This window comes from Rousettus aegyptiacus, unplaced genomic scaffold, assembly GCF_014176215.1.
Source record: "Rousettus aegyptiacus isolate mRouAeg1 unplaced genomic scaffold, mRouAeg1.p scaffold_m13_p_8, whole genome shotgun sequence".
Classification (NCBI taxonomy): domain Eukaryota; kingdom Metazoa; phylum Chordata; class Mammalia; order Chiroptera; family Pteropodidae; genus Rousettus; species Rousettus aegyptiacus.
The window spans coordinates 29,674,686-29,692,903 of record NW_023416311.1 but is presented as its reverse complement, the minus strand read 5'-3'; the positions used below and the strand labels follow the sequence as shown (position 1 = coordinate 29,692,903).

Here is an 18,218-nt window from a genome sequence, read left to right as displayed (position 1 = left end):
CAGCCTGGGAACTATCCAGATAGTCAAGGACCTTGGCTTGGAATTCAAAAGAAGTAGACCAATTTCCTCTTTTTTAAGATTGGTTCAATATTTATGGCGATTTTATCACTAATGTCAGGAGTTAGATATTGTTCAACTCCCTCAGGAGTTGCATTCAGCGGGCTGTTTGGCATAGTGCAGACCTTCTAGGACAGGTTTCTTAAGTCAAGATAAGTAAAAAGTGGAGTTGGGATATTTGGGGGGGAGGGGGGTTCTAGGTAAATGTAAACACATATAAAATAGTATATGTTTATTGAACAACTTTTAATCTGTACTCAAAAACAGTGAATATTGCAGTCTACAATAAAAATATAGTGCAGTGTTTTAATATGCTGAAGGTTAAAATGAGAGGATCAGCTTTGCATCTGTAAAATTTTGTTTTCTTCTAGTATCTCCTTCACGGACTATCTCTGGGATTGTTTTCAGTTTCTTTTTTGTCTTCAGTTATTCTTAGTTTTCTTTCATTAAAGGTATTATTTATGTTTACTAATGCCTTAACCAACTTCTTTACCCTCCCGTCATTTCCGTTGAGCACTGTCAGCCTTATGCTGCTCTCCCTAGTAGAAAGAAACTGTCTTCTGTGTCTGAAGGGCCACGTAACCTGCCAAGTTCAGAGCTGCTTGTTTTGTCCATGAACCATCTCATTGATAAAAATCTCACAGAATGGAGTTTTCGCTTTTTCTTTATTATATTCCTTTATTTCTGCTAATGCCACTTACCATTTTCTAGGAAAGACCTGTCCACTCTCTTTTTAAGCTCATAAATATATTAGAAATGGAACATGATTTTCTAAATGGGTATTTGTTACTTCAAATTAATTATTGGGTGACCAAGTAATAAAACTGAATTCTGACCGCTTATGTTCCTTACTTCTTCATCCCTTCCCTCCTTAACTGGTTCTGTTTCCTCTGCTCGTCCCCTAGTGTATGTTTGTTCATTCCCATCCTCTGCACACTCCTTCTGTTGCTCTTTCCACTCTTTGCCTGCCCTCTCATTTCCCAACTGTATTCCCTGTTTTCTCTATTTTTTCTTACTTTATCTTCGATTAATATTATGAAATTATTTTGCAGGCATGTAGGAGCTTTCTGGAAAACAGTGTTACTTGGTTAACCTATAGATTCAAAAGTAAAAGGTGCTATTTGTATTTTTTATTTATTATGTCAGGTTGTGAAAACAGGAATGAGAATGAGGAGTCAACCTCCAAGGCCGAAATTGCAGAAGACTCAACATCACATGCGGAAACAAGAGGAAGAATTCAGAAAGATTTTGGAGAAAAACGTGAACAGCAGAGTAGAACAACAGAAAGGCAGCAAAGAAACCCTGAGGAGAAAACTGGAAGAGAAAAGAGAGATTCAGGGCCAGCTACAGTCAAGGAAAAAAAACCCACCACGGGAGAGAGAGGTCCCAGGGAGAAGGGTAAAGGATTGGGAAGAAGCTTCAGTCTGAGTTCCAACTTTAACACCCCTGAAGAAGTTCCGACAGGAACGAAGTCTCATAGATGTGATGAATGTGGTAAATGCTTCACAAGGAGTTCAAGCCTTATTCGCCATAAAATCATCCACACTGGAGAAAAGCCCTATGAATGTAGTGAGTGTGGGAAAGCCTTCAGCCTGAACTCAAACCTTGTCCTGCATCAGAGAATCCACACAGGAGAAAAACCTCATGAATGTAATGAATGCGGCAAAGCCTTCAGTCATAGTTCAAATCTCATTCTGCATCAGCGAATCCACTCTGGAGAGAAACCTTATGAATGTAATGAGTGTGGAAAGGCCTTCAGCCAGAGCTCAGACCTTACGAAACATCAGAGAATCCACACAGGGGAGAAACCCTATGAATGTAGTGAATGTGGAAAAGCTTTCAACCGAAACTCATACCTTATTTTGCATCGGCGAATTCACACCCGAGAAAAGCCCTATAAGTGCACCAAGTGTGGCAAGGCCTTCACCCGGAGTTCAACCCTCACTCTGCATCACAGAATCCATACCAGAGAGCGAGCCTCCGAGTACAGTCCAGCCTCCCTTGATGCGTTCGGAGCATTCCTGAAAAGCTGTGTGTGAAGCAAGAAATTGTCAACAAGCCATTTCCCCTTTTGTTTCCAAAATTATTTCAGAAATGTGTGCCCATGGAAGGGAAAAAAACATCCTCAGCAGATTCTTTAAAATCACACTTAAGGATCCTTATAGTTAGATGAGCAGTGTTCTGCCTTTGCATAGTCTGTGGGCATGTAGTTCTTCCCCACAGTCCCTGCAGGGAAAAGCTAGTCCTGTGGATAAGCCACATGGTATTTCCACATGAGTAAAAGCACACACACAGTAATTGTCAAGCTTTTTGGTAATAATGAGGATACCTTTGAGGTGTGCTCTTGGACTCTCAGCAACCACAGTGTAGAATTGAAAGATTGAGATTGGCTCTGTGATTAAAAGCTGCTTGCTGCAAACAAGCCCTGCTTGGCTAACATCTTGCTCTACCTTATTTCTCGAAAAAGAAGTACGGTTAAAAACTACATTGGGACATGCTGCTCAAACTAGTTATATATACAATACATTATATATATGACACTGGTAGCCTACCAAAGCTATAGAAATCTAGGACTGTGCTGATCAGTATCAAACCAAAGATTTCTATCTCTTCCTGAAAGAGAGGGTATGTGCACCAGTCTACAGTTCCAAAGGACTGCCACAAATGTAGATTGTTTTATCCTCATCGGTGAGATAAATTCTACTGAAATGGCAACAGTGATTCAAAACACATCTCCCTTCTGGAAGAAATCCCTAAAGCACTATCGCACTCCTAAATGCATTTCTCCACAAGTTAGCACTTAATTATATATTGTCTTTTAATCCTTCATTCGTTTTGTGTATGAAAGTCTGCATTACCCCCCGCCCCCAAAGAGATGCTTTGATCATCAAGGGATATTTTTATATCTCCCACAGCACCGGACACAGTGTTGAACACATAAGAGGCACTCATTACGACTGACTTCTAACAGGACTTTTACATTTATGCTAAAGCCCTGTGAATCATGAGTACCTGAAATATGGTATCCTGGCCCAACTTTTGAAGAGGACCTTTAGAGCCTGAGGCATGCTAAAGCTTTAGGGTCTAATTCTGTTTTAGTCCGAAATAGAAAAGAAAGGTGCTGGTTAGCCACCTGCATAGACTTTTCCTAAACACGGATCAGTGAATAAATCCCATGGAGTGTCAGAAATGACTTGTCATCTTAAAAATACAAAAACTTACTAAGGCCATTTTTTGACATCTTTCTATGGCAAAGATCTTAGCCAGAGTTCTCTTTAGTCAGCTGCTGAACAATGCAATGATTTGGGCACTTTCTGAATCATTTGTAACTTAATATAGTTCAGAAGATGTAATTTTTATTGCTTTTCAGAAAAAGAGTTGTAGGGAATGTTTTTTCCCCCACACTTTGCAGAAACTCCACAAAAGCATACATTAGCTGGCAATTACTAAATGTGTTTGTTGCTCTGAGAAGTTCACCAACGTGCTAAGATTTGGTTGGTTGTATCATAGTCATACTGCACAGTGTCTTTTCTCTCTCATCACAGAGATGAGGTTATGAAACTTTGATCTTTTCCATCATCTGTTCAAGAGGATGCTATTGGCTGCTTGGAAGCTGTGACAAAGACTATTTTCAGATAAACAGACCCAGGTGTCATGGGCTACATAAGTAGTCATCTGGTAGGGATGACTGTGCTTATGAGAGCATGGCACCTGATTGTCCTGATTGTGGACAGCCCTGCAAGAACTTAGACGCATAGACTACAAACATCTGAAGACTAGCCCCATAACAGAACCCCACATAGAGTTTGAGATTTCCCATCGAGAAACAGAACTAAAACTATCATTCATCATTTTGATCCCTAACCAACAACTCAAGCCCATGGCTTTATTGGGAGCCAGTCAAGTGGGCGCAGCTGTGGTCTCAGCTCCAGACTAACTAAAATTCTGCACAGCAGTAATTCTTTGGTCTCTCCATAAGTTGGACCAACCACAGCTTGCTTCCCTATTGTCTCTAAGTCATTTCTTCAGTGTTGCCTGGGGAAACTCCAAGGAAGTCAGCTGGTAACCAGAATATTCCTGTCCATCCAATTTGAGAAAAACAAATGATACTCCAGAAGAGTATACCTAAGTAACATAATAAAGTGAAGGTGGAAGAAATGCTTGCGAGATTTTCTTCAGAGAGTGAGCCACAGTGATGGTTGTCTGGAAAACTATCAGTGCTTTTGAGCAAAGACTCGCTGCTTGCTGGGAAGCAACAAAGCAGTGAGGTGCTTAACTCCAGGCACTGATCAAAGCACTGACTGTTCTTAAGAGGAAAAGAACTTTGGTTGGTTCTACATTGGCTTTTTTAGCCACAACCACATGTTGATGTGATTCAGCCTTTTTTTTAAATGCAAATTAACTATAATCTGTGCCCCAACATTTAATTCCCATTTTTCTGGGACGTCGTACTGACTGTGGGATAGCCACTGCAATCGCCTCAGATCTTCAGCAGATGCACTCCTTGAAGCAGCTATTTGAAGATAACGTTTTCTGAAGAAAACGGGCTACAGCTGTTGAATTAAAACCATTTACATTGCATTTATCAGCTGCTCAGTGCAAAGTGTAATTAGGTCATGGTCAAAAAGGTTTACAACATCTAATTAGTGCCCAGGGTAGTCATTCAAACATTCTTGCCTGGCTGAAGTCTGATAACTGTTTAAGTACTCTATAGTTAACCAGTAGCATGTTAGTTGACCTAATGGAAATTTTCAAAAGGTTTTTTAAAATACCTTAACCTTGCTGGGAAGAGAAGTAAAATTCTTTTAAGTTGTGTGGTATTTGTCCCTAATCCAGCCTGGCAGGCAAGGCGGAAGCCTAGGAATAAAGATGTAGGAGGCATCTCGATATGTAAGGCACTTGGTATTTTATTAAAGGCGTAAAAGTGAAACTGCTAAATATGTACAGAGAGGTCCATGTGTTTGATAGGTGAGACAGTTCACATATTACGTACAGTAGAACATTCCAGAAGGGAACCTCTTGAATGTGATAATATGGCAAAGCCTTTAATCACATCTCAGCCCTTAGCATCAGAAAGCTTACACTGTAAATAAATGTTATTAATATATGTGAGGAAAACATTCATGTATAGCACTCATTGCTTTGGACAGAAAAAGAATTCCATCAGTATGTTCCAATCATGTAATGAATTTCGGAAACACTGCAGAGGATGCTCAGTCTTAACTCCAGAGGATCCACAGAGGGGGGGAAAATGGGGAAATGCTAAAGAAATAGCAAAATGTATAACTTCTTACAAAAATTGTCAATGTTGGGTACTTCTTTATATTTCGTATGACCAAAATGTCAGTGTCTGTGTTTTGTACCTCCAGCCCCTGTTAGTCTATATATTCCTTGTAAACAGATGATGTGTTTTATTTTAATCTATTTGACAGAACACATCACTCCAAAAGTGCAAAGTTTTGGGGGTGAGTAGTGAAGAAGTTGATGTCATTATAGATAGCAAATCAATTCACAGAACTGAGGAGGGGGAACATGAGGGAAACATTCATAGTTTGGTGCTTATCAAATTCAGAGAGGAGGTTAGTAGATTGATAAGGAGAGAGGTTAATAGGGTACTAAAATGGAACAATTCCTAGAAACATCTGTAGCTTCCTGAGAGTTTTCAAAGCCAGGAAGTTGACCTTTTAGCTGCCAGATCATAATTTCAGGCGGAGAATGTGTTTCTGAGCTTTTAAGGGGAATAAGGTCTTTGTGAATCGAGAATGAGAATGTACCAGAAAGGTCAATGGGACAACTTAATTTGACCAGATTCTGTTAACCATAGACCCGCTTCCTCCCCAATCCCCCACCCACTAAATCTTAAATTGGGGGTAGAAAAACACCAAGATGGGCTCTTTCCTGGAAAATAGTACAGATGCATCCAGTTCCGGCATTGCAGGAAGTTTTTGTGATAAGCATTTTGCAGTATTCCTTTTGGCTGTGCTCCTGTGCACCTTCCCTACTCCCATTTACTTCCCCTGGTTTATGTCTTAGGAGAGAGGAGTTGTGAGGATTTATAGCTGTGAAAGACTTTTTTTTTTTTCTAGTTTTTATCCTGGAGTTCATCACCTTTATTCTAGAGTCTGGTCATGCTAATGTACTCATCTAAAGCGAGCTAATCAGGTTCATCCTAAACCATCCTGGAAAATCCGTTGTGTGAATTGGAGTTACAGTATTAAAATATAGTCAATAGTGATGGCAGTACTTGCCAGGGAAGCCATGTTTTTGTGTGTCCCACCCTGATCAACTTCTCAAAAAATATTTATGAGGGGGCTGGGGTTCCCCATCTGGTAAACCAAATGAAGGTCTGCAGGTTGCGAGTGAAATTAGAATCAGAGAAAAGGAAATTAAGTCGTATAAGTAGATCTTTTCGTAGAAGTTAGAGTAGATTTTTATTTCAAATACTACTGGAGAATTTAATAAGCATTATTTGAAAATTTTTCCTAATAGATTTAGTTTTCATTTTTAGAATGGATACTACTGTACATTTAAAAGCAGTTATTTTGCTATTCAAATTAATTTTTTATTATGTCTGAAAATGAAATCTGTTTTACTTTTCAAAGCTTTGTAAAACAAACTTGAAGTTATAGGGAGGTAAGCCATCTCCAATTCTGTAGGTCAAACAAAAGTTTGGGAAATACTTTGAACATCTCATAAAACAATGTCTTAACATGAGAATTTAGTTTCATATTGTTTGGTTCTCATATTTTTCTCTTTAAAACAATGAAAGGCAAAGAATGGGCATTAAGTTGACTTCTAAACAGTGGTTTGCTGTTACTTGAACAGATTTTTAAAAAATCCTTTTGAGATTCTCACTTCTATTTACTAAAGAATCGGGACTCACTTCAAATTACACAGTAATCAACAAAGTTAATTAGTTGTAAATTTTTATTTTCTCCTTTCACCGAGCACTCATTAAGCAGTGAGGCTGACTGTTTTAAGATAGATCTGTGATTGAAAGGGGGTATTAAAACTTGGATTTTATTCCAGTTTCAGATTTGGGTATTAAGTTCCTTTGGTCCAGCAGAGGGACTAAGCAGCTGCAATCACCTTGAATCATTATCATTTAGCCTCCGGACAAGTTCAGGTGCGTTAGGAGGGAGAGTGGAGAAGAAGGGTTGTTACAGCCCAAAACTCTCAGCTGAGGAAGAGTAAATGACAAGCCCTGCTAGATGGAGAGAAGAGAAACGTGAGATTTGTTGAGGCCGGTGCTCCCTTGCCTCCCCCCTCACCTAAACTACTTAGTTTAAAGTTTTAGTCTGCCCTGGCAAGGACAAAGCATGTTAGACTTAGAGATGCTTCTGCGAGTTAGCAGATGTTCTTAAAGGATAACAAATATATGAGGGGGTGGGGTGGGAGGAAGCAGATTGTGAGTATGCAGAAAAATCTAAAAATATGAATTTAGGGTCGGATGGGATATGCAAGCAAAATCAGTTATTTTAAAATAAACGTATTTTTATTAACTTTTAGTTAAATATAGATTATTACAATCAACACATGATAAGCCTAAGTATATAGAGAGCTAACTCAGGCACTGTCTTGTTTATCTGTAGAATGGATAAAACAAACCTTTTCTGTTTCGTTAGTTCCTGGTTTCTTAGTTTAGAGTGAATTAGACCAAAAGAAGAAACTTGTCTTTGTATATCTGCACAATTATTGTTAAAATCTGGCCTTTTTGTTTCACTCGTCTTTTGAAGAGTCCAGATGGTTGGTAGATGTTCAGTAAATGATCTTTAAATTGAATTTGTTCATTTAAAATCCTTGTTAACCTTTCTAGAAAGGCTACTTTTAGTAAATAATGGACTCTTAGGGGAAAGGTGGGTTTTTTTTAAAGTTAGGGAACTCCTCCTTTGAAAATAATAATTTGAAACCTTGATTGAGGACCAAAGTTTCAATCATGAGAAATGGCAGCAAAATAAAATTTATACTTTTAGTCAATGGTTAATTTTAGGAGGCCAGTGGTATCTGACAAATTAGAGTAGTGAAGTTGGGGAAGGAAATTGTGAGGATTTGTAAAAAATATTCTCTTTATGTTGTTTCTCTTCTGAGTCATGGTAAAACAATAAATTATCTCTAGGTGACAATATTTGTGGGGGTTTTTTTCTTGGTTACAAAAATGCATGTTTCGGGTAAAAATATAATTTCAAAATTAAAAACTGGAACTACAACCCACAAACAATCCTTGCACAAATGAACGGCTTAAATTAATTTTACAAGAGCTTCCTATGAAATAGCACCTTAGAGTTCTAGGTGGCTTCTTGGAAAGGGTTACAAGATGAAAACCCATAGAATAAAGTAGCTTTTTAATGATCCCCCAGAAAATAATTTTATAAGGTGAACCATTGAAATAACCTTTGACCAGTTTATGACTTAGAAAACTGAACATCCAAAAAAGGACAACTTCCTGCTTGTAGGTACAGCATGTAATCTGATAGTTGATACCTTTAAGCTGTGACCTCCAACCTAATAACCTTGTTTTGTTATTGCAGAATATATTGAAACAGCGTAGTTGTTTTTAAAAAAAACGTGGCACATACAAAAATATTTTTAGGCAGGTATCTTCACAACCAAATCCTGGTTCCAGGGAACTCCACCCTATCCTGTCTTAGCCTGTGTTCCCCCAGGGAGCAGAACCTGAGGTGAGGGCTCCTGTGAAGGAGATGTATTTGAGGAAATGACTCCAAGGAACAGAAGTGAGGGACAAGATCGACAGGAATGGGAAGAAATTCAGTTATGTTATTGAACATGGTCACTGCTGTAGACAAGACCCTGTGAGAGAGAGCGGTCCCAGGTTGTTAAAGATATGTGTGGAGAGGACGGGAGCCATCAGTGCCCCCAAGACAGTCAAGGGTCCCAGCAGTCATAAAGGCCAGAGGTTACCTGCCAAGAGCTGCTCTCAACCTTTCATTCTGTCCAGGCCACTTCTAACCCTGGTGACATCCTCCACTTTCTCCATTCCTGTGCCTCAGTTACAGAGCTGCAGAAGGAAAATGTGCAGATAGAGGCACCTTCATTCTTAGCCTTGCCCCTGCTAGACAATCCTATTCTCTGCTGTAGTCTTGGGTTTTCAGAGTTTCTCCTGCTCCCCAAACTCCTGTACCTACCACAGCCTCACCTCACCCTTTCTCATCAGATACCGATGGGTATTCTCTTCCAAGTGCCTCAGGCCATCCAGATGTGCTTCACTTTCTGGTCCTTCCTGCTCCCTAGTGCCCCTCACCTTGCTGCTTGCAGGTGATGTCGTCTCACTCTGGTGCCTCCAGGCTCCTCCTAACCCCTCAACACTTATTCTACATCATCATGAACAAAAACCTGTAGCTTTAAGGAGCAAAAGCAAATTTTAAAAATCTTTTGTTTGGCCTTGTCTCTTCTTTACGCTACCAAATTCCTCTACCGGGTGGCCCATAACCACTGTTTTCATCTCTTCACTGCTGATATCCTCCCTCTTCAAGCCCCTGTAACAGCTCTTAACCACTTGCATGGCAGTTAAAGGTCGCTGGTGTTCTTGACAGGATTTTTCTCTCATTTTAATTCTTCCTTATTTTGCTATAACATTTGACCATTTCCTTGAAACCCTGTTGGTTCTCATTACACTGTCCTTCAATTTCTCTCCCTCCACATGGGAATAATGACCATGAATTTTCTCTAATCCACATACCAACTTTGCAAAGACAGTTGCCCCCATTTTACAAATGTAGAAACAGGACTGAAAAGTGGTTTACCCATTAAGTGGTAGAGCTAGATTTTAAAACCAGGTGTATCTGACTCCAGCAACCAGATTCTTTCCTCTACTTTGTCATCCCTTGTCCTCCTCTATGAGTCCAACCATTTTGCCACCTTCATGCATTACTTAGTCATCCCACAACCACATTTCTGGAGCTGCCTGCCATAATGGTTAAGTACATGGACATTGCAGCCAGTTTACTTAGGATCAAATTCTTTATCTACCACTTCCTGTGTCTGTTTCCTCATCTGCAAAATGGGCATAGAGGAGTTATAAGCATTAAATAAGCCATTACATGTAAAGCACCTACAATAGTGCCTGATTTAAGTGTTCCAAAAATATTAGCTATTATTTCCTTGTAGGCCTCTAGCTCTTCCCTGAATATTCATTTACTCCTCACCAAAGTCTCCCTTTTTAAAGTGAAACATGCTGACAGTGTCCTCTATCCCATGAGTACCTAAAACACGCAACCTTGAAATCAGATCTTTGTGAACATTGAGGACCCAGGCTCTGGGCCCATTTTAATCCCAGATGGAATGGACAGAATTTCATATGGCCTCTGTGATTCTCTCAAATTGTCCCTTCGTTAGTAGTTAACCACCACTGCCTGCCTTTAGGTCTCAGATGTCATCCACCCCTGATTCTTTAACAAAGGAGCTGTTAGTCTGACTCTATCCTACCTAGGTTCTCTGTCATAGTATGCCCTTCATTTGGTTCTGGATTCCACATTTTAAAGAAGAGACATACCAGCTGCAAAATGGTAAAAGCAAAACCACCTCATGTGTACAATCAAGGGTTTTGCTTGGTGAGGAGAAAACTCACTGGGAACTTGGTCTCCACCCTCAAAGATATAAAGGACTCTCATTTTAGAAGAGGATTTCAGTTTGTCCTGCTTGACTTCAAGAAATAAAACTAAATCCTTTTCAACAAACATTATTGTCAGGCCACATGCTGGGTGTTAGGACTAAAAAAAGGAAAGAGACATAGTAATGTGTAAGGCAGATAAGTAAAGCCAGCTCTGCCCAGCCACTAGCAGGACTTCGGGCAAATTTTAAAAAGGCACCCCTTCTTCAGGACACTTGGCTACCTTCTGCTGGCAGGTTGTGATTTCCTATACAATTTCCTGGTAATTCCCTGATCAGATGAGTGATGGCACAAGTTGCACAACCAGGACTGGCCCTTGTAGAAACCACTGAAGAAGAAAAAACCTAGCAGAGCCAGTCAGAGCAGGTGCCTGCATCAGTTCAGGCATTCAGGTATGGCTGGGGGACACTCAGGGGTCCTGGGCAGGAAAGGATCTTGGCATGGGAAAGGGCTGGGCAGATATCCTTTGTGATCTCCTTATACTGAGATTATGCAAATTTTTCCTGGATTCTTCCACAAACAAGGGATAACAAGCCAGTAACCTCCTCTTGTGAAAATCTTGGCAGGAAATTTTATCCTGTCTTATTAAGGAGAAGGCAGGTGGCCCTCACCAGGGAGGACAAAATGGAAAAAAGGACCTGTGATAGGTAGAGCCACATCTATCCCTTGGGATAGGAGGCTGACATTAAAACAAAGAAGATCAAAAATAATATTGTAGCAAGTTTTCAAGATTAAAAATCCCTTACTATTGTATAACTAGCTATAAAGCTGACTTTCACATGATCCAAATAACTTTAAAGTTGCCAGAGCAGCTATTATTATATCTATTGTCCACATAATCAGGTTGCATATCCACATCTCCGAAGGCTCATTAGCAACAGAGCTCCAGCGCTAAGCTGTGGGGTGGTCTAACCACACCACTTCACTTCTATTCTCTTTTCCTTTCCTTTTCTTTAGAAAATATCTTTGCGGCTTCCCAACATGCTGTATGTGTAGACTCCTTACAGGAAGAAAAAAAGGAAGTTTTCAGAGCTGCAATAGATAAGAAGCTTACCCAGCTTTGTTGTAAGAGAAATCAAGGTTTGATCCCCCTCTACTGGCCAAGCACAGTGATGGCAGCAAAAATAGATAGCAAGGAGTGAAAAGATTCAGAAAGCAAGCATTTTAGAGAGAACTATGACCACCCTGATGGGAAAGGAAAGAGGAAACCAAGGCCTACAAAAACCGTTGGTAGCTTTTCCCTTTCCAAATTTCTGCTACAAAGGACAGAGAATCCTTTTCAAGCCAGATGAAAAAGAATTTTTTAAAGAGTTTATTTAAGCCAAAACTGATGACAATTGCCAGAAAGCAAGATCTCAAATGCTTCAGAGAATGACAGTTTTCAATTCTTTAATGCATTTGAAATTGAGAGAATTTAAGGAAGATTACATGAAGGTGGGAGAAAGCAAGGTGGGGATTGGTTAGGATAGTTAAGATTATGCCCACTCGGGGTTGGTTACGCCTTCGAGGGATATTACTCCTGGCATTTCTAGGTGTTATTAACCTAGATGAACAAGAACAATGGACAGTGCTGGACTAAAAACCTTCTCACTGAAGAAGTTACAGGCCTAGGCTATAACTACCCACCACGACTTGCCCAGTTAGGAATTTATGATCAGACTATCCTGTGTGGTTACTTTCTGTAGAACCCCTTTTTCATCCATAATGTCTGCCAAGAACTGCATATATTTTTCATTTTTCAATTTTTTCTTGTGCCTTAACACAATGGCTGACACACTATAGATTCTTGGCAATTGTTGAATTAATTCATTGGAAGAATAGGAGGTTCTTGGAAGTCAAAACCGTTCTGAAGAGGAAATGTAGGTGACACATCACACACAGTGGGCTACCATTACATTGCCTAACTTTTCCTTTGTTCTTTCCTGGTTTTATCATATGGTCATTGTTATATTAATGGAAGAGAATAATGAATCACCCTGAGTTAACTTGTTTTAATACAATATGATTTGGATGGGCAGCATCTTGATCTAATTATATCTTTAAAAATCTGTTGAGATATAGTAAAGACACAGAATTGAATTAGATAATCTGGATTCTACTGTCGGCTCTACTATCGATTAGCTAACTAATGTACCTCAGATCTGACTTCTCCAGGCATTGGTTTTTTATCTGAAGACAAGAGTTTACTCAAATTGTCCTTAAGGTTTCTTTTGGTGTCAATATTTTGCAACTCTAAACCCCTTTGCTTTAGGAAGAACAATGGGCTTGGAATTGGACAGATTGCTTCAAGCCCCAGCATCACAACTCACTGGTTGCATGATAAGGCAAGAGATCTTTTGACTAAGAGGCTGAAAGAGCACTTCCAAAGCAGCAACACATGTGGCTAATAGAACAGATGCAGGTTTCCTGGTTTTTCCCTTAGCCCTACTTATTGTTCCTTTTAACCATTTCTTCTTTCTCTAGCCTAATGAAGAGGCAGCATAGTACTTAAAAGCATAGGCTTTGGAGAAAAAGAGCCAGGTTTGAATCTTGACTTTTCCACAGTTATATGACACTGGAGAAATTCCTTACCTTTCTGAGCCTGTTTCCTAATCTATGAATATATTTTACTATTTCACAGGGGTAAGCATTCTTAGGATTATAGTATTTCATAGGATTGATATAATGAAGATAAATGTGTGTAGATTGTTTCCAAAGATAATCAGATAATCTCCACCCCACATACTCTTTTGCAATTTGACCAAGATAGAGTGTTTTTCTTCCCTTTGAATCTGGGCCAGTGACCTATTTTAATAGAATGTGGTGGAAATGTTGCTATGCACCTTTCAAGGCTGGTCCCTAAACACCTACGAGTCCCATTTTGACCCCTCAAAATGCTCCTCTTGGGGAAACCAGTCTTCATGCCTGAGAAATAAGCCATGCCAACAGATTAACATGAAAGAGTATCAAGGCCCCAGGCCAACATCCCAGCTGAGTTCGTCTGTGGGTCAGCACCAACTGCCAGCCATCCCAGCTCCCCAGTTGATACCACAGGAAGCAGAACAACCCTCAATTCAGATTTGTTAAGATAATGTGAGAAATAATAATTGTGTTAAGGCACTAAGTTTTTTCGTTTTTTAACAAACAGCAATAAACTGCAACCAAATGCTTAAAACATAGTACCTGGCCCATAGTAAATAGTCAAAGGAGGTGTGTAGAGGGAGTGGTAATGAAGGAGTGTTGTAAAAAGTTTTCCCTCTATTAAGGGGAAAACTAAAAGGAACTTGGAGCAAGCTGTAGGAAGATACTAAAGGTCGTTTAACCCAAAAAATTGATTCCGCAAAACTCCTCTCCTCCCCATCCACAGGGCTCTCCCACTTCTTCAAAACAGCACAATATGATGCAGAAAGTGGCCATTTTTGAGCAACTCTTTCTTGAGAAGGTCCTTCCTTGCATTGACCTTTTCACATCAGTTCCATTCATTGGTCTTCTGGGGTCCCATAATACAAACTTCTTTTTCAAATGACAGCACTTTACATATTTGAAAACTAAGACTGCTTTGTCCCTCATTCTCCCTCATCTTTTCCTACCTAAGGTATTAAAAAAAAAACAACAACAAAACAAACAAACAAACAAACAAAAACCTCCAGATTCTCTGAGGTCAAACGGCATGGTGTTCAGTCAGACCTCACACCTCCCGGTTTGCTCATTTGTTGACCTTTCTTAGTAAAAAATAAAAAGGGGCGGGGGGAGGGGACAACGTCCTTGCCCGTTCACGTTGGGGGTGAGTCTGCTCGCCCAAAAAGGACCTCAATCTCCCACGCGCCCCAAACATGAGGCGCCAAGAAGACCTCCGAATCCCTAGAGGGGACGCTGCGGCCGCGCACAACTGTCCGCGGGCGGGATTATGACGCACTTCCGGCTGCGCTGGCCCCGATTCGCGTCGAGGTTTCTCAGCCCCGCGAGCGGCTCTTACTCACGGTGAGCCTCCTGATCCCCCAGTTAGTTTGGTGGGCGACAGAGGGACCCTTGGCCAAAAGGGTTCGGGGAGAGAGGAGTGGGTGTACCACCTGTGGCCTCCGAGGACCACTCCTTTCCCCAGATCCGTCTTGGAAGAGCTGTGGGGAGGAGCCCCGCATCTCTGCCCAGCCCCCGATGGTGGAGGCGCTTGCTCCTAGGAAAGTATTTTCTTCCCCTAAGGGCTTTAACAAATGAAACTTTGTTTTCGTGTTTCAGAGCAGTTTTTTTTGTGTGCGTGTGCGCTGCCTGAGCCGAGCCATCAGTCTGATCTGGGCTGCCATCTCTTTTTCCCTAGCTCTCAACTGGAGGTCGGAACTCAGGGCTAATTGATGGAACACGCCAAAGGAGGTTGGAGACCTCTTGTTAGAAAACGAACCTCGTTAGAAATCCAGATTCCTATCTGATTCAAGGGAGGGAATAGTCCTACTGGGCTTTGTTCAGGTTAGAAAGCATACAAATAATGGTAATCTGCTCAGGTTCGGAAACAATATTAGAGGACCGTTTGTTAATAGAGTTTGTCAAGAGAAAGGTGATCTGGTGGGCGGGGTACTTGGAAACTATGTTATACAAGGAACAGTTGAAATAACTGTGGAAAAGATTTAAGTGATAAGATGATTGTTTTTTCAGGAATTGGAAGGCTACTGCGGAGAAAGTAAGTATTGATGTAGAGCTGAGCTAGGATCCGTGACGATAGAAGAGAAAAAGTTATGCACAAGTTGGTTCAGTTTAAAGAAAACCTCTAACAGAACTAACAGAATTCTTTGCCTCAAGAATTATCAAATTTGCCTGCCTAGGAGTTTTCAGGTACAGACTGAGTGCGTTAAAGGCATTCTAGCATTGGTTGGTAAGTCCCATTAAATTACTAGAATCTATGATAATTTGATACATTTATGCTTTGTCTTGTTAATGAATTTGAGGCACTTTTAAGGAGCATATAAGCTTTGGGAAATTGGTATAAAAGAGGAAAAAACTTGGAACAGAACAAAGGCCTTTTGCTAGTAGTAGATCATGAACATTTGCTTGATGGATCTCTTTAGCTTAACATTCTGAATAGCCTAAAAAAGTAGTTTACTGTGGTTAGTAATGTAAGTTAGTAATGAAGTCTCCATTTTCTATCCACCTGCTTTTGATGAGCACTTTATTAAGAAAAATTCAGAAGCCAAGACCTAGAGGTATTCCTAAATGTACCTTTAGACAAACTTAACATGGCCAAATGTGAAATTACTCGTTTTCCTCAGGGGAAAAAAGAATCAGGGCAGAGCATTATCAGATTTGTTTTTTTTAATCTTTGCCAGTCTGAGAGGTTGAAGCATTTCTTTTATTATAATGAAGGTTGAGCATCTTTTCATGAATTAATTACTGAGCTGAGACTTAAAAGATAAATAGAAGCCTGCCATGAGAATTGGTCACTGATTGAGCATAGGAAATGAGAAGGGAAGTGGTGACTAAATGGGGAAGCAGAGGCCAGATTGGAATTTGTTTGCCATCCAAAGAAGTTAACTGATTTCAGACACCTGGGTTTTATGAGCAGATTGGTGTTTTAAAACTCTACAGATAGCCTTTGAGCTTGTGGAGATAGAATTGCTAAACTGGAAATTGGCCTATGTGATTTCAAAGGATGAAGGGATGCTGTCGTCATGTTGCCAGCTAGTTCAAAGCTAAAAGTATTAAATAAAAATAGTTTTTGTGTTACATTTGTAATAGATCTGCTAGAAACAATTTCATTAAGCCAATATTCTGACAATTATTAGAAAAGTGAAAAATTCACTATTGTTGTTCCTAGAGACAAGGCATGTGTCTCTTAAAAAAATTAATCATAAAAGAAAAAGGCTTCACAGCTTTTTTAAATGTCTAAGAATGGTCTGCTTCAACATCATGTGTTGTTGAAGCTAACAGCTATCTTTCTCTTTACTTCTTCTCCATAATAGACAGCATTTACCAAAACTGCTTGTTTGCCTCAACTCTCCTTATTTTTTATTTAACCCATTTCCCATTTGCCCCAAGAATATTCGCTGGCAGTGCTTGCAGCAGCAACATTTACCCTGAAATAATTCACAGATTACAGTTCTAACCTTACCTCCAGAGTTTGCCTTGAAATATCTTACTTTTATTATTATTTTCACATCGCTCTAGTATATCAATAGTCTTGGGAAACAAATGACGTCATTCTATTTATAGCATTCTGTTTTTAGTAGTGGCATTTCCACTTTCAAACTGTAGTAATTTTCAATCACTGAAAATGTCAAATCCTAGAAAGTGTAGCATTCTTACGCATGTTGTTAAATTAACGCTGGCAGCAAGCTGCACTTTTTTCCTAAATGGGAAAAGGGTTAAACAAACATTTTAGAACAGTTTTAGAATTATAAAATAGCTCAAAGATCATACAGTGAGTCCCTAGCTACCTCTCACCCAGTTTCCCTTATTTTTAACATTATTGCTTACATTTGTCACAACTAAGGAACTAACATTGGTACATTGTGATTAAGCTCCACAGTTTATTTGAATTTTACTAGTTTTTCCCTAATGTCCTTTTTCTGTTTCAGGATCCCATTTAGGATACCACATTACATTAGTCTTAATGTCTACTTAGTGTCCTTTGGTTAGTGACATTTTCTCAGCCTTTCCTTGTTTTTGATGACCTTGAAAATTTTGAGGACCACTGGTCAGTTATTTTGTAGAATGTCCCTCAATTTGAGTTTGATGTTTTTCTCATGGTTTGGCCAGGGTTATGGTTCATGAGGAGGAAGACCACAGAGGTGAAGTGCTTTTATTATCATATATCAGGGCACTTGACTTTATCACTGGTGATGTTAATCTTTTTTAAATTGATTTTTTTTTAGGTAGCATTGGTTAATAACATTATATAAATTTCAAGTGTACATTATAGTTCAGTATCTGTACATTATTGTATACTCCCCACCAAAAGTCTAGTTTCCATTCCATTACCATATATTTGACCCCATTTATCCATTTTGCCCTTACCCCTCTGATAACTACCATTCTGATGTTTCTGTCTCTTGAGTTTTTGTTTGTTTGTTTGTTACTTTTGTGTTTTGTATTCCTTGAGTGAAATCTATGGTTCTTGTCCTTTTCTGTTTTAGCTTAATACCCTCAAGATCCATCCATGTTATTGCAGATGACAGTATTTCATTTTTTTTATGGTAGAATAGTATGAGAGAGAGAGAGAGAGTAAGAGAGTAAGAGAGAGTATGTGTGTGTGAGGGCGAGAGGGTGTGGTTGTGGGTGTGGGTGGTGTGTACCGCGATGATGTTAATCTTGATCTTCTGGCTGAGGTAGTGTTTGTCAAGTTTCTCCACTGTAGTTTCTTTCCCCCAGCCCCTTTCTATACTCTTTGGAAGCAAGTCAGTAAGTGCAGCCAATACTCAAGGGGTGTAGAGTTAAGTACCACCTTCTTGAAGGGGGAGTATTTACATAAATTATTTGGAAAAATTCTGTATGGGAGATTTGTCGTTTCTTCTCTATTTAGTCACTTTTTTTTTTTTTTTACATCAGTGTGGGCTTATGGATATTTATT

At 39.7% G+C, this 18,218-nt stretch overlaps 1 protein-coding gene across 6 annotated transcripts in view; it reads left to right on the top strand.

Annotated features, from left to right (window-relative positions):
* Positions 1 to 18,218, top strand: part of ZSCAN21 (zinc finger and SCAN domain containing 21) — a 38,774-nt gene that overhangs the window by 11,727 nt on the left and 8,829 nt on the right. Inside the window, exons 1-2 of one of the 6 annotated variants that reach the window (XM_016124712.2) lie at positions 14,584 to 14,644; positions 15,311 to 15,527. Coding sequence is in view for 1 of the 6 variants with exons in the window: in XM_036226261.1 (XP_036082154.1) it covers positions 1,204 to 2,022 (819 nt within the window). In the remaining 5 variants the exon portion in view is untranslated. Of the gene's footprint in view, positions 1 to 1,203; positions 2,023 to 14,517; positions 14,842 to 15,310; positions 15,528 to 17,885; positions 17,920 to 18,218 lie in introns of those variants that run through there. The other 5 variants (XM_016124713.2, XM_036226261.1, XM_016124709.2 and 2 more) reach the window with 5 other exon arrangements.